The 23,558-nt window shown below is 38.5% G+C and overlaps 1 protein-coding gene and 1 long non-coding RNA gene across 4 annotated transcripts in view; one reads left to right on the forward strand and one right to left on the reverse strand.

Annotated features, from left to right (window-relative positions):
• Positions 1–1,306: 1,306 nt before the first annotated feature.
• UGGT1 (UDP-glucose glycoprotein glucosyltransferase 1) overlaps positions 1,307–23,558 on the forward strand; it is a 46,185-nt gene continuing 23,933 nt past the window's right edge. For both annotated transcript variants that reach the window (XM_027808830.2, XM_027808832.2), the window contains exons 1-20: positions 1,307–1,434; positions 1,859–1,994; positions 3,906–3,988; positions 4,550–4,680; positions 5,539–5,651; positions 6,793–6,967; positions 8,223–8,319; positions 10,050–10,128; positions 10,341–10,441; positions 11,317–11,416; positions 12,526–12,586; positions 15,630–15,721; positions 16,321–16,471; positions 16,743–16,862; positions 17,992–18,077; positions 18,532–18,667; positions 19,919–20,050; positions 21,815–21,979; positions 22,197–22,317; positions 23,079–23,177. In XM_027808830.2, coding sequence (XP_027664631.2) covers positions 1,870–1,994; positions 3,906–3,988; positions 4,550–4,680; positions 5,539–5,651; positions 6,793–6,967; positions 8,223–8,319; positions 10,050–10,128; positions 10,341–10,441; positions 11,317–11,416; positions 12,526–12,586; positions 15,630–15,721; positions 16,321–16,471; positions 16,743–16,862; positions 17,992–18,077; positions 18,532–18,667; positions 19,919–20,050; positions 21,815–21,979; positions 22,197–22,317; positions 23,079–23,177 — 2,167 coding nt within the window. In that variant the 5' untranslated portion in view covers positions 1,307–1,434; positions 1,859–1,869. The remainder of the gene's footprint in view (positions 1,435–1,858; positions 1,995–3,905; positions 3,989–4,549; positions 4,681–5,538; positions 5,652–6,792; positions 6,968–8,222; positions 8,320–10,049; positions 10,129–10,340; positions 10,442–11,316; positions 11,417–12,525; positions 12,587–15,629; positions 15,722–16,320; positions 16,472–16,742; positions 16,863–17,991; positions 18,078–18,531; positions 18,668–19,918; positions 20,051–21,814; positions 21,980–22,196; positions 22,318–23,078; positions 23,178–23,558) is intronic.
• LOC129737083 (uncharacterized) overlaps positions 1,360–23,558 on the reverse strand; it is a 35,120-nt gene continuing 12,921 nt past the window's right edge. The window contains exons 2-4 of one of the 2 annotated variants that reach the window (XR_008734522.1): positions 16,499–16,573; positions 14,245–14,348; positions 1,360–1,456 (exon numbers count right to left, since the gene is read on the reverse strand). This is a non-coding gene — a long non-coding RNA (uncharacterized LOC129737083). Of the gene's footprint in view, positions 1,457–8,333; positions 9,317–14,244; positions 14,349–16,498; positions 16,574–23,558 lie in introns of those variants that run through there. The other variant, XR_008734521.1, reaches the window with a different exon arrangement.

Raw genomic sequence — 23,558 nt, forward strand, 5'->3', positions numbered from 1 at the left:
CCGAGTACTTCCAGGAAAAATAGTTAGGAATGAGACATGAAAAAAAATCCACTTTTTATTGTCTTAATTCAGGGGGGTTTTTGCTTTGTTACCTCGCAGGGAACACGGCTGGGTCTCCCTATGTCATTCATGCCAATTCCTGTGCCCTTTACGTCTTCTTTCCCCGCAGTGTATTTTTGTTTTCCTCTAAGATACTGGTCTTTCCTTTGTTTTACAGCTGTTACTATTCAGGGAGTGTCGATATTTCTAATCTGCAGGTTTTCAGTTGGCTAAACCGGTATCAGGTGACATGTGTCTTCACGCCCCCCCACCCCTTATTTTAGATATAAAAAGGCTTTTATTACAGCCCTTCACAGAACGGGAAAGCAGGCATGAGAGCGCAGCATAGGCGTTTGGGTTGTAAGAATGCCGTAGCGTATATTCATTTATGGGTTCCAGCCAACTGGGTATGATTTGCAGTGAATAAGAAAGACCCAATTCCAGGAGGAACCCCAAACCTTGTTTTTTTTGGTGTGCTTGGCAGAAGCCAGAGTGTCACTCCACAAATACTGACTGCGCTTCCTCCTTGGCGCACGCAGCTGGTGGATGTGGCTGTTCGTGTCATGCGATGCCGTCTGTCCGCTTCCCAGGTGCAGTGGAAAACAGCTGTCCTCTGTAGCTGAGCAAGTTGCTCTTTATATATTATAGCAGGGTGTTTCTGGTTTTATTCTGAAAGAAAGGACACTGAGATGCAGAAAGAGCAGTGGGTGAGGGCTGCTGAACTTTTAGCTGGAGTAGTATAAATTTTCAAAGGGAGTAGGAGGAGGTTATTTTGTCTTATCTGCCTACATACAGGTGGAGCTTTAGCTACAGATATGTAACACACATGCAAACACCATTTTTTATATTGAGATCGTCATGAAAGAGAGACATCGGTTAGATCCTGACCGGTGTTTGGGTGCGATATACCCAGAATTTGAGTGGGCTCTTTTTTCAGTTGCAGTGGGGAAATGGAAAATGATTTATCCAGAAACATTAGGAAGAAGTGAGAGACTGCCTGGGTGTATACTGGGTGTGTAGTAATTATAATTTAGTCAGAGGAGGGGGAAAAAAAGCTTGAACTTTTGGAGACCGTAACGGAAAGCGAACAGGAGAATTCAGGTCTTCTGTAAGCTTAAGAGTAGAGGCCAGAGGATTTATAGGCATGGAAGTACGCACAAAGTACAATAAAGAAATGGCATAATTTCTTTTTTTGGTTTGTCATCTTGCAGTAAGTTGTACCATTTGAAACCGTCTTCATCATTTCATTCATTTTTCAGCTTCTGAAGTCGGTGGTACTTGGTGCATCCAGGAGATGCTTGTTTCTTCATTCCCCAGAGAAGAAGTTCGCGGTAGCCAGCAGAACCTGAAGGGCTGACTAGTGAAACTTAACCTTGCCCGGCTCTTCCAACATTGGTTAGTATACCAGCCGATGGATCTGCAAATACAAAATGTGACTTTACCTCCCATAAAATGAACAGTGGGTGGGTTTTCCACCCGATTTGAAATAGGCACCATTTGTAATACTTAAAGCTCTGTGTGATGTGGGTGCCCCAGGACAGAGGCAAATTTATTTGAAAGCATAAACACAGAGGAAGCTGGAATTGGTTTAGGTTTAATTGCAGCTCAGGAGTCAGAGCTCAAAATCCTTGTCTCTCTCCACGTTTTCATAGTATTCCTGATTTTGTAAGCCCAGGTGAGACTACGATTATCTCACTCGTGCTGCATTAAAAGGGCCACTGAATTTTAAAATATACCTTAATGTTTTTGATTGTGTGAGATTCTGTATTTATAAAAAGAGACAATGCAAAACTAACTTTTTCTTTGTTGTCTTTTTTAGGCTTCTATAAAATGGGAATACTTACTGCAATTCTTGGAATCTGGTTCAGCTCTTCACTTGTAAAAGGAGATTCTAAGGCTGTGACAACATCTCTAACTACGAAGTGGTCTTCAACTCCTTTATTACTTGAAACAAGGTAAGCGCATTGTGATTTTTCATCGACAAATCAGAATGTGCTTAGACGATAAAGCAGTATGTCCACTTTTTCATTCGTTTTGTGGCACTTTGGATTCTGGTCGTTACTGACTCATTGGCAGTAGTAACACTTAGTTGAATATGATTATTGCTGCAGTTGGGGAGATGGGATGACTATTTTAAAGGAGATAGTAGTACTTATTCTGTGTGGTAAATTCTTTCATTGTGCATGAGAACAAACCACACCAATGTGAGTATCCATAGCAAGTATTTTCCGCCTTAGGAAGTTTTACTCAAAGCACTAGATGGAGAGGTTTAGTGTGGTCTTCTGAGATTCCACAGTAAAAGATTTTTTGACTTATTGCCTGTAGGTGCCTGTAGGTTTTCATACACATCTGTTGCTTGCATACGTTTAGCTCAGTTAAGCTTGAGTTTAACTTTGTTCATGTGAGTTATGCACTGATTATGTGAAGTCAGCTGCTTTGTCAAGAGTTGTACAAGTCAGCCTGGGGGATTTCTTCCATGCTATTAAAGACTGTTTGGTTTTTTTTAAAAGACACTATTTAAAAAGAAAAAAAAGAAAGAAAAATGCTGTCTTTTCACTGCCAGCCTACTTAGCACTTTAGAAGTCCCCATCATTCCATTTTACAGTATTCTAATTTGGAGATGTCAATGCAAAATAGGACTTCAGGATTTTTGTGTAATTTTGTGTAAACACGTGTGTTTAATATTATATCACGTAAGGGTCTTGCCATACATGGAACTCTGCCCATGTTATTGCAGACTGGTTCATGTGAAAGCAGTTGAGCATTCATGGGTTTCTTTCAAATGGGCACAGCTTTGGGTGACAGGACAGGCGTGTCCTAGGTGAAATTACTTTTTTGTAACCTTCTCTACAGAAGCTGAGGTTTGAAGACTGAAAAATCCTTAAGAAGTAAAATGCAAAGCTCAGGTGTTAATGCCAGGATTTAAATACCCTGACAATGCGAGACATTTGCTGGGGAAAAGCTAACCCTAAGAGACTGAAATAGTAAGCAAATAATCAAAATAACATGTGAAAGGCTTGATACACAACCTCACCATGACATTCAAAGACTTTGGGTAGGTAGGATTGTTCATCTGGGATGAACTGCAGAATGATACGGCACTGCAGTGTAAAATTGTTCCTGCTGTGTTCAATCTGCTTAGCCCAGTGCTGCAATTCATTACCCAGTTCAGGAAGGACTTACATCACTAGTGGTATTTCCCACCTTAGGTCAGAACAGATTGAAACGAGCACATAAGCTACGGCAGCAGCTAGTGGGCTCCAAATCTTCTGTTGTAGCATCCGTTCGCATACGAAGCATGCTGCAAGTTTAGACATGATAAAGTATTTGTTGTTAGCAACATTTAGAGAATTATTGTACTATCTAGCATTGTATACCTACAGAATTGTGTGCTTAATATATGGGGAGTTACGACACCATGATTTGAAGCTGTGAGTTCTCCTTTAGCTCCTCAAAAAACAAACAAACCAAAAAAAACATCCCCACCAAATCAGGTAGTTCCAACAAACTACAATTTGCTACAGCAAAGTAAACAAAAATGTATGTTTCTCATAAAAGCTAGCTAGCAAAGAAATGCATTAGAGAGGAGAGCTCCCAGGATGTCCACTGCTGTCTGTTAGTAATCTTTGGAGGATTAATAGGTGCTTCACAGGTTTCTTTCCTGTACTGTGCGTTTGTCCTGGCCTGTAAATATTACTTGTTTTGGGTTTTTAGCTTTCCTGGTCTGCTTTTTCTAGTAGCATGTGGTTTTCTGGTATAGGTAAACATATAGTAGGCACTGACTTTCTGTAAAGCTCTACGAAGTATTAAAATTGTAACTCGAGAGGAAATGAATAGATCTAGCTAACTCTTCTCTTCTTACTCAGTGAATTTTTATCAGAAGAAGGTCAAGAAAAATTCTGGAATTTTGTTGAAGCCAGTCAAAACGTTAAGACATCTGAACGTGATGGTAAGTTTTCATAATTATTTTCTTGATGACTGAGAATTGACATGGTTGAAAAATAAATGACAATGTTTTGTCTTCCCTTGTTAATACCGTAAAAGTCAAATGAGGACTGATTTCAGTAATATTTTTACTGCAAAGTGCTCAAGTCTTTTGCATATCTGGTTGACAAAAGCTGTAGTGGATGAATCTGAAACATGTTCTGCTTGCCGGTTTCTGTTTCAACATGAGCTAGAAAAATATGATAAATGCTCTTTCTTTGTGTTTCACGTTCTCAACTGAAATTAAGTGGCAGCTCTTAACTGTTTCCCTCCTCCCCAAGCCTGTGTTTGCATCCTCAGGAATGTATTTAAGTATACTCTCATGGGTCTCTACTGAAGTTCACTCTCATCCATCTGTAGGACTGGCTGTAATGAAAACTGAGGAGGAACTTTCATGCGCCTATTTACAATTAATGTCACGGGCTCTCGTTAGTATAAATCACAATTAAGACGAAAAGCCCCTCTTCAATGAGAATGTGGTATAGAAGGATATAGAAGGATAACTGCTGGTACGTTGTCATTGCAGGTAGTGATTATTCTTCTTACCGTGAAATGCTGAAAGTGGCCTGCCAGACTCTGTCACCTTTGCAGCAGAATTTGTTGAAGTTTTCCTTGTCTTTACGCTCTTACTCTGCAACAGTTCAAGCTTTTCAACAGGTTAGTACAGGAAATCCTCAAATGATTTGTAGAGCATTACTGAAGGCTTAGGAAGGAGTGAGTTGTGTAAGGAGACATCTGAGAGTATAAAAAAATCCTGAACTGATGAATTGCCTCATACATCTGAGCTGCAGAGCATATGTATGTGCTATTCCGCTGAGTGCCAAATTTGAGTCCGTCTGTCTGGAGAAGACTAAAGAATTGGGATTTCAACATGTCTGTGTATCTTTGATGCCTGCTGCGCTAATAATAGCATGAAGATTTTTATGAGGAAAATCCCCATCACTCTGTTGGCGCTTGCGCTGCTGCTGCTGTTCCTGTTATTCAGTTGTACTTAACTGAAGATAGTAGTCCATGAATATATAGCTCTAATGATTAGAACCCATAAATGGAAGTCTGTTGTACTCTCTAGTCTTTTTCAGACTCGTGGTATCATATAGTTCGTTGCAAACTGCCTCATATTATAATGTGCTTTATTTAAGTAACATTAGAAAACATGTTCCTTTTTCATCTGGAATCATTTTACCATTTGATGTTTAATAGATATAGAGGTTTCTGATGTGCAATGCAAAAAAACCACAACCAAAAACCCTACAGTTGCAAGCCTCACTTCTTGTACCTGCACCTAATACTACAGTTAATAGTAACAAACTGGAACAATATTTGTAAGTTAAGACTTCACTCTCAATTTTGCAATTTTTGCCTTGCATTTAAATTATTTAATAAACAGGGAAGAAGTACCAGTTTAGAATTTAGGAAACTGAAGATGACAGATTGCTACAGAGCTATACCATTACCATTTTCAGTTGTTCTAAGGGCAAACGTTCAACCTACTTTATTACCAATGTTTTAATACAGATAGCAGCAGATGAACCTCCACCAAAGGGCTGTACCCTGTTTTTTGCTGTGCATGGGGAGAAGACCTGTGAATTTGACTCTCTTGAAAACCTTTTACAGGCAGCTTCGGAAAGGTATTTGCTTAATTTCCTATCATTGGATTAGTTCTCAAAGTTTAACCTGGTTAGACCTCCTGCTGTAAAGAGACTGTAATAAACCAGTAGTTTCTACGTTCTTCTGTGTTTGATTTATACTGTCTGGTGCTTACACAGAAGTGGCAGTTTAGTATTTCTTACTAATCCAGATTGGAATGATTGTTTTCATATCCCTTGCTCTTTGATATCCTGCTGGGAGGAGGAATGTGCACAGAAGTTGGAAACAATTTGTCAAAGGACAGTGGGAATTCTTGGGAATATGTAAAGACTTCAGTACGCAGGGAGATAGAAAGAGCTGGGCTGCACAGTAACATGGTAGCTAACATAACATTTCCATGAATGGTTTGAAGCATCCACAGTACTTCCACCCTATGTACTTTTCTCAGCATTAACGAGTATCATTACCACACATGTATTTCAAAATCGGGTTTCTTTACAAGAACAGAACTTGATTGCAACTTTTATATTTTATAGATTCTTTTTGTTACTAATACTACTTTAGGGGAAAAAAAAAAACCCAAAACTTTACATTTCAGTTTATCTTCATAGGTTTGGTAGTTTTGGGTTTTGTAAGCACGCAGGGTTTTTAGTCAATCTACAGACGTATGGCATCTATAGCTCACACACTGTTCTTCTGACTCACTGTATTTTAAATATTTCATTGTTTTTTAGACAAAATCTAAAAACAGAAGTTGAAAATAGTCTTCTCATTCACTTTCTTGTTTGTATACTAAGCCAAGGACAGGCTTCCCTTAAATTTGAGTTCCTGGAACATTTGTTCTCTTACCCTTTTATTTTTTTATATATAGAATTTATATATATATTCACCTTGGGGGTGGTGGAGCTAACTGGAAATTTAAGGGAAGTGGTTAATTTTTAAAATAAGGATCATATTAGATTCAAAATAGCACCTAGCTACTTGTTTCATTTCATATGTTCATTTTTAACAAAGCTTTATCAACACGCATCAAGCGCTGCCAACCTTGATAGTATGTGGGAACAGCTTTACATGTATTCAGTGAAGACGGGAGCAGTGACCAAATGTGGGAAAAAGAAATTGTGCATTGAGTAAGGAAACGCTGTGAATCACAGCGTGATAATCTTCGATCTTTACTCTTAGGCCGAAGCCATTTCTGTTCAAAGGGGACCACAAGTACCCAGTATCAAACCCCGAAAGTCCTGTCGTCATTCTTTACGCTGAGATTGGCTCAGAGGAGTTCTACACATACCATAGGAGGCTTGTGTTAAAGGCCGAGGCAGGAGAAATCACTTACGTCCTCAGACACTATATTGCTGTAAGTATATTTGTGCATTGCAGCAGAGGTATTTGACATGCAAGGAGTAACTGGGCTGGGTTTTAAAAAAGAAAAACTAAGTTTGTTCCCTTTAAACTGACATTTGCATAGTGTATTTCTGCTTGGTATTTATTTGGAATATCAAAGTTTATTTTTTATTGCACGTAGCTGAAGAATACAGAATATTTTAAATCTCCTGGTTGTTTAGGTAACAGGATAATTTGATTTTACAAAAGCAGAGTTAAACTCCAGATGAATTACAGAATTACAATCTAAAAAAAAAATTGCTCTACCTATATTAGATTATAGGAAATAGTCAGATCTTTCCACAGTCAGGCCAGTTTGTTACTGAATATGAAAAGCAAGGATTAACCTTAAGGTGCCACTTTCAAATGAAAGGCATTGTTTCTGTAGCAATTTTATTACAGAACCACTTACCAGTCCTAGTGCAGTTTGTCCTGGGTTCCATCTCCCTCCCCTAAATTGCCCATAACCACTGGATTAGGGCTTAAAACTACATTTCAAAAGCTCTGAGAAATTTGAAATATTTGACTTTTTTCCAGAACATTGCTTAATATTGCTAAAACCTGTAGTGCAGCAGCTAGTAGCCAGACTTGAATGCAAAAAAAAAAAAAAAAAAAGGCATCAGCTGGTTTACTTCTAGCAACATTTGCACTTTCAATGAAGTCATACATTTTATACACATTGCATATACCAGTTTCCTTTTAAAAAGTAATTTGTTTATCAGTTTGTTTATTTGGGAGGAGTACTTACATTCAAAATAAAGTGTACTACACAGTAGGTCTTCATACAGTTCTGTGACTCCTGTACTCTTCAAAATACTTTTAACAGGTGATCATGTTTGTTTCCCATTAAATTCTGAAGTAATTACACATCTCTCAACTGATTTATTATTTTTTTTGTAATTTTGTTGTAACTCTTCAGTGCATGTTTCACTTTTGAACTTTGCAGCTGAAGTTCCTTTCCCTCCTCTGTCTGATTTGATGACATGCCTGTTTTGCCCTACTTTTTGCCCGCTGAACTTCAGAAAGTTTTGTTGAAATACAAAGGGAAATATAATCATGACAGTACATTACATTATAGCACTCATTGGTTTTGTTTCTCACTTGTGCATTACCAGTGATGTCTGAAATGTGTCCCATTCAGAGGTGTCTTAGCTTTGGGAAATAGCAGCTTTTAATTTGTACATCAAAAGAACGAGTGGCAATATTGTACTGTTCGCTTTTCCTTACAGAATCCCAGTAAAGAAAAAGTCTACCTCTCTGGCTATGGTGTGGAACTTGCTATTAAAAGTACAGAATATAAGGCCAAGGATGATACACAGGTGAAAGGTGAATTGTTATTTTAAGTTTTCTAATGTGAACATTTTAATTTTGCAAAGATAATTCGGTATTTCTTCTGATGTGAATGGCTGTCTCAATTGCAGATATTCTTCTTTCTTCAGCTCAGAAATCACTTCTCTTCCTTCTCTCTTTTGGGATTTTGCTCTTCATGAAGCATATCTTTGCCATGGCACTTGTTGCTTTCTGTCTTTGTGAAATGCTGGGCACAATGGACTCATGACTCTGGACTAGATCTTAGTAATGGCACTACTAATGCCACTAATTGTTTACCAGATAATCAGATTCTCTGCAGATGTAAAGCAGTTCTTCTACCTTGATTTGCCTTAGCTTATCCATCCTCAGAGAAGAAAGTGTTTCCTATTCCTGTTTTTTTGGAAAACAGAACTTAGAATTCTGCAAGGTTTTTTGCTTTTGCTGCTTTCTTTATAGAGTGCTGATCTGTTTTGCAAACTCTCATGTGCTTGCCAAAACTATTTTGTTAGAGTAATCTGTGTATCCTTTTTCTTTACACATGCACACACACAGATAAACCCCCAGAATTTCCTGCTTTTATCTTGGACTAAAGTAAAAGGAAAAAAAAAATTACTACTTTTTCTTTGTTAGTTTGAGATAACAATTGTGGGGAACAGCACTCGGATTTTGAATTGTGTTCTTCAGGATTTTGTGGTTTTATCAGTTTCTTGATACAGATCTAAACTCTGACTCGGAGTATTCTGCCACCGTCTAGAGTACAGACACACAGAACCTTTGGTCTTTATTTGTAAAAGTATTTGATTTTAAGAGAAACTAACATACTAGAGGAGGTGATCCAACCGAAGATTTTTATTTCTGTGTGAGAACTTCCATTAATTTGTCAACAATGTCATGCAGAAGCCCTGATGATGTTGGTAGAATAGGACATTGGAGGCCTTCGGCTCTTCAGGTGGTGAGGGGAAGTTAATCTTCTGGGAAGATTTGTTATTTGGAAACTTGTGACGTTTTATACCTATCAGTAATGTAAATGCAGTAATTAATGTTTTACAAAGTGGACAAACTGTACTTGCATTGCTATGAGCTGCAAACACCTCGTGGATAGTAAGCTGTGCGTTAAAGGTATATGGTTCTCATCCAGCTCCTGCTGATTGTGTGAATGTTCTGACTGTGCAGTCTTGTAGTCATGCCTGTGCTGCTCTGGCTTGTCCAGATGCACACGCTTATCTAAAAGATCAGGACCTGTAGTTGGACTTGAGCATAAAACATTTAGAGTGGAGCTGGCTTGTGTCCAGCTAGTTAGGAGATCATGGGAATATTTTGCACAGGTTTCTTTTTGAGGTTTAAGCCCAGAATTGGACTTCGCTTGGACACTATTTTTTGTTATGCTTTTTGAGGCTAAAATCAGGGTTGTGGTCACAACTGAAGTTTAGCATTTACTCTACAAAGCTTGTGTCCTGAAAGCTCCTCAGTCCTAGCAAATTCCTCTGCCATGCCTAGGTTTCTGAGATTTCCACTCATCTTAAGCTTTTCCTTCTCAATAATCCAACTTTGGTTTTATTTCAGCTGTTTACTGTGTTTATTTGTAAAGGTAACGTCTCTTGGATACAGGTTTAAAAGTAAACCTGAAACTTGCCCTTTCTTTCTTTTTTTCTGTTGTTGCAGTGTAGTTTTGTTAAGCTAATGAAAATGAGTGTGAGAACTGTTTCCAAATAGCTTGGTAACAGTGTTGTCCTCTGTGTTTATAGGCACAGATGTGAATGCTACAGTAATAGATGAAAATGACCCTATTGATGAAGTGCAAGGATTTCTGTTTGGAAAACTAAGGTAAAACTCAGTTGTAAGTTGCTGGTCTTTGTCATATATTAAAAAACTTGATGCAGAGATGCTGATCTTTTTGCCTTGTTACTATTTTTTAAATGTCTGAGTTATCCATACGTGTTAGCAGCATACTTTTCCATATGTTAGTTTCTTTGAATTAGCAGCAGAGTTCCTTATAGGAAACCATGGAAGTTGTTTTACCTTCATACCCTTTTTAGGCAGTTGCATCCTGAGTTGACAGAAGAGCTGAAAGAGCTTAGAAAACACCTGGTGGAAAGTACCAATGAAATGGCACCCTTGAAAGTCTGGCAGTTACAAGGTAATCCCTATGAAGACTTTCAGTATTGTACTGCAAAACTTAATGTATGTTCTTGTGTTGTACGCAAATGAGGTTGCCAGTGGCTGCTTATAGTTGAGAGAGTTAGACTGTAAATTCCTGCAATGGAAAATACTGGATTTTTCGAAAGCATCTTTGTAGAGTCCTGTTGAAATAGCTTTTAGAAAGGTGGGTTTCACAGGACGTCTGAAATGAGGTTGTTTGCTTTCGATATTGTGAAGTACAGTAAGCCACTTGCTCTTCCATTGGCTACTTCTATGATCTGCTAAATGCAGAAAAGCAAAGGAAATGTAAAGTTTCTTTCCACAGTCAGATTCCCAGTGTGGTAAGCTGGGATTTCTCAAGACCAAAGAAAAAACTCTATTTCAAAAGTGTCTGCATGCAACTCTGGCCTGTTTCCCTGGAAATCATCTGTAGAAGCCTGTGGAAAGGCTTTTCATCCTTCTGGAGGAAAAAAAAAAAAAGTAATTTAAAATGCTGAACATATGTTCTAGTCACAGAGAATGTACCTATATCCAGCAGATGGCTGTATTTCTAACTTGCAAAACGAGTACCCAGACCCCTTCTGAAGGGCAGATCCTCCCATATCAGCTAAAAAAAAAAGTTGATGGTTTGTGCTCATTGAAGCAACTTGTAGATGGGACACATTGGTTCATTTTGAAAGAGTTACTTACTTCAAGGCAACAAATAGAAGCTGAGTAGAAGGAAGATGATTAAAAAAAGAATTGCCTAAAGGCATAGACAGAAAATGAATTTTCATAGGTAACATGCAAAAAAGTTGAAAGCTAAAGTTAAGATGACTCAGCAGTGGCTTGTTTTCAGTTTAGAGTCCTTGACTTCCATTCTTTCACTTCTAGATTTAAGTTTTCAAACTGCTGCTCGCATTCTGACTGCTCCTCCTGTGGATGCTTTGATGGTCATGAAAGATCTCAGTCAGAACTTTCCTACAAAGGCCAGGTAACTTTAATTATGACTTCTAGGAAGTATTAGGCTTTTTTCTGAGCAGAACCTGAGACAGGCAGCATTGGTTGGGTTAATGTCAGAGTTTCCATTTAGCTGGAAGCAAACACTGGGGAATGTTTATTGAGAGAAGTTTTTCATCCTGTGGTTACAAAGAGGATCTTACAGTATTTTTCTTGGATGGAGCCGATTTGTACTGGTGGCAAATTTGACAGAATCACCCATGTCATTCTGTTGTGAAATGCTTCTGAATCTTTTGCATCAAGTCCTCAAGAATTTCCTGAATAGGTTTTCTGTTTTGTGGCTTCATGGTTTATCTGTTCACTGGATCCCACTCTTCTTCTGGAATCCATTTTGCCCAACAGCCCAGTCGATCTCATGTCAGATTCTGATGTGCCATTCCGCTGTTTTTTTGTGCTTTGTCAATGACTGTCTTGAGCATAGCCAAATTAATTTCAAGAAAGTCAGTCATAATCTGGCCTGCCCAAGTAGTCTAGAAATATATTTCTGTTGATAAATTGCATGACCTGGGTTGTGAAGATAATATTATAGGAGCTCCTCCTTTTTGAGTAGGTGGAGGTATACCTGCGAGTAGACAAGAAGCTGAATTTTGGTCTCATTTCCCACTAACTGATGTTGAGATTGTGCTATCCACGGCTTTTTAAGATGGGCATTGCACTTTAATTGCGCTTTTAGTCAGATCTGTGAGCTCGCCCGTTCTGTGATGATGCAATCACTAGATCCAATGTAAGGAAAGGAATGGGAACCCACAATGAGGAGTGGAATCTCCCTATTTGCTGCTGCCAGCCTCCACCTCTACCTTTCTGGCAGCTGCCCCACTTCTACTGTGATGAATGTCGAATTAGATACTGAGAGTTGGCACGTTGTTAACATTTTGACTTTCTAATGAGATATATAGTATAAGAAAAAGTAGTGCATCCTACTGTTTAATGGTACCACAAAGTGCAAGTGCTTCTGATCGCAGCTCTTTATTCTAGGAGACTAAATATATTTATATATAAGGTACAAAGAGGAGGGTATGTGTGTATCTGGTCTACCCATTAAACAGAGAGATGATTCACAGCATGATCTTTTTATTTCTCCAGAGCCATAACAAAAACAGTTGTTTCTTCGGAACTCAGAGCAGAAATTGAAGAGAACCAAAAGGTAATGCTTCCAGAAAGTAACATAGTGCTTTTGCACTGATGTTTTAATATAAATTCAAGCTTTAAAAATAATGATTCTCATTAAAAGTGTACGTTTTGCTAAAAATAATAACCCAGTATTTTCACAAACAACTTTGCTGTAGTGTGCATCTGGGAAGTCAAGAAGTGGTAGATTTTCAAACATGGATTAGGAATGTAATTTTAGCTTGTTTGCTCAAATATGAAAATATTGGTCGTAGTCTTTCAGTGAGTTCACTGTAGTGGGGAGGAATGATACGGGATTTTGTTCACAGAGCTGCCCCTGCAATGGTTGTTCAGAGTAGCCAGGGTTCTGATAGTTCATCTGAGCATTTGTTAATGTCCATGAAAGTGACCTCCTGTTCCGTATCTGAACTGCGAATCTGCTAACTGTATTTATCTTTAGAAAATTAACTTTAAATACAAGGAAAGTATGATGTTAATCCTGAGGGAAAATGTTTATTTACAGAAACATCCAGCATAGGTGTTAGGCCAGATTAAGACAGTCCCCATAGAAATCCTACGGGACAGAACTGTCAAAAATGAAGCAGTAGAAACGTTGATGGCTCTGTCACATCAGTCTTCACTCCGTTTCTAAGTTCCACCTTGTAGTGGTGACTTTGCCAGCTAAGCTTGTATAGAGATGGTTGATATGTTTCTTGTAGGGCTGTGCCTGCTGGGTGCCCTTCTTTCGGTCTCTGACCTAGTTCTTACCGGAGTGGTGTAGCAGATGTGTAAAGTCTGAATGGCTCAGCACTACTTGTCCTGGGTAATAGAGGCTGACTTCAAGTTCCTGATTTCAGGTTTTGTTTGTATTCTGAACTTCTCAAAAGCAACTATGTATTAAAAGTGTGAGTGCTTTTTAGTGGAAGCTATTAGAGTCAAAACATAGTTAAATTTTTAGATTATTTTAAAAGGCCTGAGCTGGAAATGTAGCTTGTTAGAATGCTACTGCCTGAAAAACAAATATATTAAGTATCTCCTTACAGTTCTAAGGATGCAGAAGAAATTTAGTTATTGCCCAATTTGAGATGGTGCTTTGATACTTGAATTTGTCAGTGTTTACATGCAAGTCACAGAATAAATTTGAAAGCTTCTTGCCGTGGCTTAGAACGATGCATACCGTGTGGAGGAAATAGTTCCAATCTTGGTGCTTTGAGAGGGAAACTAGTGAAGGAATAAAATTAAATAGGTATCCAAGTCACTCTATATGTGCTTTGAAACAGAATCATAAATAACAAACCCCCCAGGTTATGAGGGACCTCTGGAGGTCACTGAGTGGGCTCTGGTGTTTGCAGAAAAATGTTTCAACGTCTCTGTTACGTACTTGCCATCAGAAAAGTGCTGAAAAAACCAATAGCCACTTGGGAATTTTGTACTAGCTTTTGTACAATTAAAATACACCAGGCAGTGCAGTCTGAATAGAGTGCAAAATAAAAGTTTAAGATGGTAATAAAGCCAAAGTCAAACAACAGCTTTTGCTATACAATCTGCGCTGATCTATTCATACGTTTCAGTCTCACTTGGTATTAACAGGAAAAATACAAAGTATATTAAGTACACACTTGCGTGGTTTAAAATCTAATCAATGATACTCGGCTCGTCTAGTAGTAAATGCAAAATTACCTGACATCTACTTACCAGTCCCCTGAAATTCCTGTTCTGAAAGAGAAATCCCTTGTTGTTCAATAGCGATAAAATCAGAAAAGAAGGGATGCGGTTTGACACTGTCGTCCGGTGTGGTTCTGGAAGGGACAAAGTATAGAATGTAAGTGCAAGCTAAAGCTACCTGGTGGCTTTTCTGTTACGTGTTAGATCAGACTGGTCCACAGGTAAACCCCTGATTTTGTGGATTCATTTTTATTCAAACTATGTCTAGGCTACTAGATCCAGATCTGGCTAGATCTAACCCTGCCCTTTAAAGCTCTTTGCATGACTCAGTTTGTGTGGCTATTATTTGACAGTGAAGTTCACTGCTATTATCAAGTTAGAGTTTACTATGTTATTATCCACAAAAAGATAAAATTTAACACTGCATGTACTCTGCTCTTCTCTGGGAGTTTTTTTATTTAATAAAATATATAAATTCTTCCTGATTAGATGCTGCTTTCCTGTTCTTGGTATTTCACACGGTACTTCGCTATTCCTCTTGTTTGCTTTACTCATATTCTTCATGATATTAGTGTTTTTAAATGTCCAAATACTATGTTTCTCCTTCAGTGCTCATCATGCCTCTCAATAGAATTTTGTAACTGGTACTGCAAGACAAGAGGTATTGGAAGAAAGCAATGTCATTTTTCAGATTTTAACAAGGATTTTTTATGCTAAGAGTTGGGAAACTTGCTTCAGGAGGATTGTGTTTTATTTACCTCTCCTGATTCAAAATTGTTCGCTGTGATAATGCCTCAGTTCAGGGGCAAGTACCCATTGAAATGGGGTACTGCTTAGTACGTGGGAGAAGTTAAAAAACACTGATAAGACTTTCTCCATTTGTGTGCTGCCTGGTTCTGGGGAGATCAGACTACAGCGGCAGCTCATCTGCTTTTCACTGATGACACAGCCACTAGGTCAAAGATGTTAACTGGTACCTGAAACGCAGTAGTTGGTTCCACTAGTGAGCTCACACAATATCCAGTAGTTTTAAGTCTGTTCTGCCCCAAACTGCCTGTTAAAGAGCTAAGACAGGTAACTGCATGCTCTTTGTCCATCTACTTTGTGGGCTGTCAGCTAAAAAAAAAAAAAAAAAAGTTACTTCTCTTAAGCATTTTTAATTATTTAATCTGACTATATTTAAGAAGTCTACTCAGGGACTTCCTGATGCATGACTGAATCATGTAGGAAGAAACAGCTAAAAGTCCTGTTTATCTATCGACACGCTAAATGGCTTCAGTTGTTTTTCCCACTGGTGTGGATGGCGCACAAAGTCAGCAAAGAATGTAGTTGACAATTTGTAATAACATCTTCAATTTGACACATTTTGTTCTGTGCAGAGCATTCTCTTCTAATGGCCTTCTACTTCCTTTCAGTATTTCAAAGGAACATTAGGATTGCAACCAGGAGATTCTGCCCTGTTCATCAATGGACTACTTATTGATTTAGACACTCAGGACATATTTAGGTAGGAATGTTTTCTTTTTCAGAATAACTGTATCCTGTTTAGGAGCTCACATCCTCCTTGTGCATGCATCATGCAGTCATTTAGACAGATTTGAACCTTCGTCACGAAGTCTGTATCTAGACTAGGTTTAATTGTTAAGACCTGGAAAAAGCAAGTCATAGTTCCTTCTCTTACACAAGCGCATTTCTAACAAAAAGGCTGATGTGAAAACCAGAACACCCTTGAAGATTGGAATGGGAAGTCACTTTTGTACTGTTCTTTTGATCCGAGTTGTGACTAGCAAAGGATAAACCACTGTAAATTTTTTTCATCTGAAAACCACCCTATAGCAAGATCTGTTTCAATAACGTGGAATTGAAGTTACATGTGTAGATCATGCTTTAGTTACCTTGATTTAATGTAGTTTTCTCCAGAAATATAACAATGGAATAGGTTTAAGTTACCTCAACTTTCATAGGCCAGTTAGAAATAGGTGATTAATGAGAAGTAATGCACAGACATGGCAAAACTTGTTCATACCTTTAATCTGTTAACCCTTAGGGTAAGAACAAGTTATTTGCTGTGTCTTTAAAATTCAACACTTTTTCTTTTCCTTCCAGCTTGATTGATGTGCTGCGCAATGAAGCCCGCGTTATGGAGGGCCTGCACAGCTTAGGAATTGAGGGTCTTTCCTTGCACAATGTTCTGAAGTTGAACATACAGCCTTCAGATTCCGACTATGCCGTGGACATCAGAAGCCCTGCTATTTCAGTGCGTATGGTTTTATGTAAGAAATACCTTCTCTGCTGTTGGGCAGTGTGTTCTTAGGCTGTCAGGGGAACTTCTGTTCTTATCTCGCAATCAGCTCTGAAACTTCAGTGAAGAAAAAAAAAGGAAAGTAAGGTGTTAAATAAGCTTTTTAAAAAACTTAACTTTTTATTCATACATTTCTCAATATAGTGTCTGGTTTGAAAATATTTTACAGTCTCAGACTCAAGCAGGAGGACTGTCAAGTCACTTAAATGCCTTTATTTTTTCCTAGTGGATCAACAATCTTGAAGTTGACAGTCGGTATAATTCCTGGCCTTCCAATGTGCAAGAACTGCTGCGTCCCACATTTCCAGGCGTGATCAGACAAATCAGAAAAAACTTCCATAATTTTGTAAGTGGTAATCTGACTAGAAATGAAATGTGAGTTTTGTTTTTTCAGCAGCAGGGACATTAGCTTTTGTGACTTATCTACATAGATACTAGATTCCCTGTCACTTAAATATCTTGATAGGATGCTTTCCTAGGTTTTGTTCTGCTTGTACTAGTAAGTTATGGCTGAGATTGAGAGATTACTGAGCATGATTCTCTGGCATCTATTAGATGCCAAAAATTGCTTCATCAGTGGAAAAAAACATCATCTCGTGAGTGAGAATTTGGTGCACTTCAACTTTGTGATGATACCTGAAGCTGGTTAATGAAATCCCTCAAACTTGTGAATTATTATCATTTTATTGGGGTTAAGACCAACCTCAGTTGGTCTTTCAGTTAGAAAGTGTGCTTGCACCAAGACTTCAAAAGATGATCAAGAGCCCTCAGCTTAATCCTGGGTATCATCTGGGTAAACTACTTAGTTAGATGTAATAAGGAGTTTGTAAATTCTGTGCTGTAACTCTTGCCATGTGGCAGAGTGGCCCTATAGAAAAAAGGACTCCTCTGAGTAGTGGCAGACAGGGACTCAAACCACCTGAAGCTGTGGGAGCATTAATTTGTTACCTTGTTCCATAGAGTTCAGGACTTTTAACATTGAAATTATTCAATGAAAAGGCAACATTTAACATGAAGAAAGGGGCCTAAATTCATTTGCAATGGCCCAGTGCTGTCTGGGTCTGGGCTTGCTTTGAGAATGTCTCGACAGCATTGGCTCTCCAGGGGCGGAGCAGCGCGATGCTGTGTTCCTCGGTTCTGACAAATGCCTGTCTCCCACATCCATCTTAATGTCGCTATGTGTACATGCAGAGGCAGAAGCCTAGATGCTAGGGTATACTGAGATACATTAAGTATGTAAGGAGTCTGGTCTCTCTGGTTAAAGGAGCGGTTTAGACTGGGTATTTTAAATAATGGACTTAAGGACAAGAAACTTATTTAGTGGGCCTCATCTCCCTGGCAGTGTATAAAATAGGACCGGTGATAATTCTGCACTGAGATGTGAATTAAGCTCTCTCTAATCAAGCCCCCATATCTTGACTTCTTAAGGGAATAGAAACTTTTCACTTGCAATTGAATGTGCAATGTGTATGCAGGTGCTGATAGTAGATCCTATTCATGAGACCACCGCAGAGTTACTGAATGTGGCAGAGATGTTCTTCAGTAATCACATCCCACTGAGGTAATTCCGATGTTTTAATAGGAATTTTTTCACATCAGTTTGATTTTTGTAACTTCTGCAATTGTGAAATCCTCATTGCTAGGACACTGTAGAAACGTTACATATCTTGTATTGGTGGTTGGGAAGGGCATGTACCAAATACTGTTTCTTATTTAAAATGTTTTGAATATCATTTTTGTTACTAGCAGAACAAAGCTCAGTATCTCTAACCATCCAAAAGAAATTTAAAATCCAGTACTATGGATGGGAGAGAGATGAAAAGCAAGATTGTGATAGGCTTCACTGTTAAGCGATTGTGTGTCCCAAGCTTGATTTCTGGCTGCTTTGCTCAAAATCTTCTCAGCCTGTTCCAGAAAAAGCCTTTGTCTAAGATGAAGATCGTAGCTGACAGCTGTATGAAGAGTTGATTATTAGTATAATAGATTCATGATCTGGGGAGTTTTTTTGATTGCAGGATAGGACTAGTCTTCGTGGTTAATGACTCTGAGGATGTTGATGGACTTCAGGATCCTGGTGTTGCCCTCCTTAGGGCATACAATTATGTGGCACAAGAAATGGACAATAATTATGCTTTCCAGACTGTCATGTCTGTAAGTATACATTTGAAAGGGAAATTCGTGTTTTAATATTTTACATGTATGTAAGATTATGTTCATGTGCTAATATGTAGATAATGGAAGAAGCTTTTCTTTGACTGTTAGTATTCAGAGTATTGCTGAATACTAGTACAGCACAGTACACATTTGTTTGTAAAGTGCTTCTGACCTCACTTTAACAAGTGAGACCAGATTTAAATGGGACACTTCCCCAAGCTTTTCTGATCCTGCTTCTTTGTTTATTCTGCCAATGAGTTCCAAACTGCTGTATCCCTTCAATATTATAATTTGTTTTGAACAGTGCCTGCTGCATACTTTTGTCACATCAAAGGATAATATAGGTGCTAGTAAATCCATTTTCACTTGTGGTTTGACATTGTTGCACAAATCAGCAAGCTGCGGCATACTGTAACATTAAACTGCTGAATACATGAAGACAATGACTTTTATTCTCATTTTTTTGGGTATGTATTTGTAAGTTGAAGTAAAATCTCGTGCCTTCAAGAGGGGAAACAGTTACCTACTTTACATGTGAGGCCTGTTGTACTGTTTATAAGCATGTCTTGAGTTCTGAAGGGAAGGGTAGCTCTTTGGATATGCTTTGCTTGAGCCTTTTTCCCACCTAAGCACTGCTTTTTCCCCTCAAATACCTTTTCTAATTAAAGATGCAAGTTATTATTTGAAGAAATACATGATATTTACTGTTGCAGCACTCTCCAAACTAGCCAGCTGCAACAAGGTCTTTTACCATCTCATACCAACATACTCTTCAAGCCAGTCCCTCTGCTGCCTTCTCCTTGTCTCGCCTCATCCAGGGTGTGTGTCCTCCCTCTGCTTCTTCCTCTTTCACCTTCTCTTCCTCGCCTGCTCTCTCTTCATTGCCTCTCAACCACTTACCAGAACCAGCCGCAGCTGCACCTTGTCTACATCAGCCAACCCACCGCCCCTGAAGCCAGCCCACAGCTGTATATTATCTATGCTAATTAACCCAGCTTCATTCCTCTACAGTTTACCTCCTTCCAATCTCACTGGAACGACTGTGAGGTAAAGCAAGATAATTATAAGAGCTACAAGGGCCTAGGAGCTGTTATTGCAGTATAATAAATATGAATATATGTTTTGCAGTCTGGCTGTTAATGCCTTATTAGAACTATGGGAATACAGGTAACAGGTGACCTTGCTTTTGGTAAGGACAGAAGCTTTACTGTTGCAGTTGTAAACTTGTATTTGTATCCCCTGATTCAGATATATAACAAAGTGAAAACAGGAGACCAGCTGAAAGTGGAGCATGTGGTTAGTGTTCTTGAGAAACAGTATCCTTATGTGGAAGTCAACAGCATCCTGGGAATTGATTCTGCCTATGACCAGAACAGAAAGGTAAGAATTCATGAAATAGAGCTTTTTTCACATTTTTGCTTCAACACAGTTTTGAAAACATAGTTCTGTACAGTTTCTTGATCCAGTTCTCTCACTAACCAGGCAGCTGTTTTTCTTACCACATTGGGTGCCTTTTAGTAATACTTTTAATAAGTATTTATGTTCAGCACAAAGCTTTCTATAATACAATACATTGTAACATATATTTTCAAAAATCTGTATGTGTAGTAGCTGAAGCAAGATAACTTTTCATGGCTTGTAAGTCATACTTAACTGAAGTCTGCATACCAAAAATTGCTTGGAAAAAAATCAAGGTGATGGAATTGGTTCATAAGAAAACCAAGGGGCTAAATGTCAGGGAGGGATTCGTGTGGGTCTTCTTTATTGGTATTTTAATAATGTGTGAGATAAAGTAATGATGATGAATGCAGAACACCTTTCCTATAGCAATGCATGCAATGATCTTCCTCAAATAATTTCTTAAAGTTATTTTTAGGGTTGATACTTTTCTGTATGCAGAAGATTGGGAGAGCAAAACTCTATTGGATCACTTCTGTGTGAAATGAAGCAGATTTTATTTGAGGTTCTACAGGGGGATGTTTCTATTTTTGTTGAAGAATATAAAAATGAAAATACTCTCTGTAATATCTCTGTAACACAGATGATCCTGCCTACATCTGTAAACATAAGGGATGTGGTCAGGGTTACAGAAGTACGCTCACATGCACACACACTTTCCATGTCCCAACGTAGGAAAGTGAAGGGAAAAGCATTTTGAGGAAATCAAAATCCATAATAGACAGATGTTTTTGTATGACAGGAGAGGGCTTTTACAGTTTACATACTAGATGCCGCATCAAACCCAAACAAAACAAAAGGAGCACACACATGCATACAAAAATGTCTGTCTGGTATTTATTCCTCATCTGCAGGCTTTGCAATGCATTTCTGCAGGAAAGCGCTCTGCGTGTGCTTTTGAATACTGGAGAGGCTGTTTCGAGGTGCTGCAGCTGGTGCATCTGACACCTTTCAGCACAACTGCATCTTAAAGCATTGCAAAGCCTGCAGATAAGGAAGCCTTTAGAAAGAGCGTAGCTCCAGAAAAAGGACACAAACTGAAACAACACTGAGCAATCCTTGATGTGATCAAGCTTTGTGATAATTGTGTCCTTAAAAGGTCTTGAAAGCTGTCAATTAAGAACCTCTGAACAGCAGGATCTGATCAACTTCTGCCTGTAATCCAGTGTCAGTGATGGTGCATTTTGCAGTGGTTACATGAAATGGGGAAATTTGTTTAGATGGAGTAACCCCCTGCTCAACAAGTACATGTTTTTTCACAAGTTTAAGAAACACGTTCTTAAAAAATAAAAAGAAAAAACCTCTACCCTGGTTTACATTACAGCTATCACCGCTTGCATTGCGTTTGCTTCCATATGCAAAGTCAGGCTTCCTGTTGTGCATTTTTTTGCTATTAATCAGAAAGCGCTCACTGGAATGAATTTATTTACTGCATGAACTTAATGAATATTTTGCACTTCTGTATTACGAAGTTAACTTTTTTTGCTTTGAAACTCTGAAGGACAAGGATGTCTTGCGCATGTAAGACGAAGTCTTACGTGCTGTGTAAAGTTAGTATTCTCTGTATCAGATAAAAGCTGGAAGGAGATCTGGGTGTGTTCAGAAGACATGTGGATATTGCATTGAAATGTTATGAACCCTTGTGATAGTGGGCTGATGTGGTAAATCTACTTTCCATGTATTTAGGCAGCGAGAGGTTACTATGAGCAGACGGGCGTAGGTCCTCTCCCTGTTGTGCTGTTCAATGGAATGCCTTTTCAAAAAGATCAGCTGGATCCTGATGACCTAGAAACTGTGACAATGCACAAAATCCTGGAAACCACAAGCATCTTCCAGCGAGCCGTGTACCTGGTAGGTGCTGAGTTCAGCTGTGACTTCAGAGAGAAAGGAGACAACTTAACTTGCATAATTTCTTGGTTTGGGGTTTGGTTTTTTTTGATGGTGGTTGTTGGTCTTTTGGGTTTTGGTTGGGGTTTGTTTTTTGCTTTTTTTTTTTTTTTTTTTTAAGTTACCTATGACAAATACACGTGTGAAATAACGAATATTGCTTCTTTCTTCTGTCCTTCAGGGTGAATTATCTAATGACCAAGATGTGGTTGAGTATATCATGAACCAGCCTAATGTTGTACCAAGAATTAACTCAAGAATCTTAATGTCTGACAGAGAGTACCTAGATCTGACAGGAATGAGTAAGGGATGCTTTTAACTGCACTAAAACTGAAGTTTGAGAGTCAAAGACTTTTGCTGTCCCAATGGAAAACTCTAGTAGCAGTACTAAGAGCACCCACGTGATGATCTGGCCCCAGTGCTGGGGAAGATGTTATGTACAACAGCAACATTACTGTCTAGAGATTTTTCAAAATGGGAATCTCTTTTGATTTTTATACAAACCTTTAGGGGAATATGATTCATGAAGTTGAGAAATTAACAGTGGTAGCAAAAGCCAAGAACAGTCACATAATGTATAAAGTAACAGCTTGATTTTATTTCTAACCAACTTTTGAGCAGAGATTGACAGTTGTCCCTGGAACCATTTAAGATTTAGCAGAACTCTTAATGGCTAAATGTATTGACACCCAATGCAGTGACTCTGCAGGATGATGCTATTGCAAAAACTTGCACGCTACCTTTTTTGAGTTGCTTGAAAAATAGTAACATGGTGGATTTTTAAATGCATATTATTTACATAAGTTAACTTCAAGTGAGCCTTGAACAGTTCTTTCCACTGACTTCTGCATATCAAATATGCAATGTAGTTATTCGTGTAACTTATGAGACAACAAAAACTTATTCCTCAGTTTATATATTAACAGTGGAAGTGAGACATAAAAAGCAGTATCATGAGGAACAAAATGGGATTATGTTCTTAATGTTCTGTAATAGTAGTGATTTTTCTTTCATTTTACATGGAATAGCTGCTTTGGCATCTAATACTTTCTCTCTTCCTCAGATAACTTTTACGTGGATGACTTTGCTCGATTTACCACATTGGATTCCAAAGATAAGACAGCTGCTGTCGCAAACAGCATGACCTACTTAACAAAGAAAGGTAACATCTGCAGTGGATTACGAACCCAAATCTAATCTTATGTGTGTTTCCAAGCATACATACAGTACTGAACCTACTCACTGAGCCTTGGTCAGGCCTGTGAGTTATGGCAAAATCCAAGTGTTAAATGGGAAGATACATATTTTTTTTTATATGACATCTACATGGAACAAGAATGCTCCTGCCTTTAAACCCAGCCCAGCCTTCAATGAATAATGAAGTGCCACCCAACCCGCTCTTGCGATATTACAAGTGATCACCAGAAATGCAGCAGTGTAAGCCCTGATCCTGCACGGACACTGACTAGAACAATACAAAAGGGGTTCTAGTTTGCTCTCCCATAATTCAAAATCAGTAAAAGTTGCATGGATTCAGAAGAAA

This window comes from Falco cherrug, chromosome 11, assembly GCF_023634085.1.
Source record: "Falco cherrug isolate bFalChe1 chromosome 11, bFalChe1.pri, whole genome shotgun sequence".
Classification (NCBI taxonomy): domain Eukaryota; kingdom Metazoa; phylum Chordata; class Aves; order Falconiformes; family Falconidae; genus Falco; species Falco cherrug.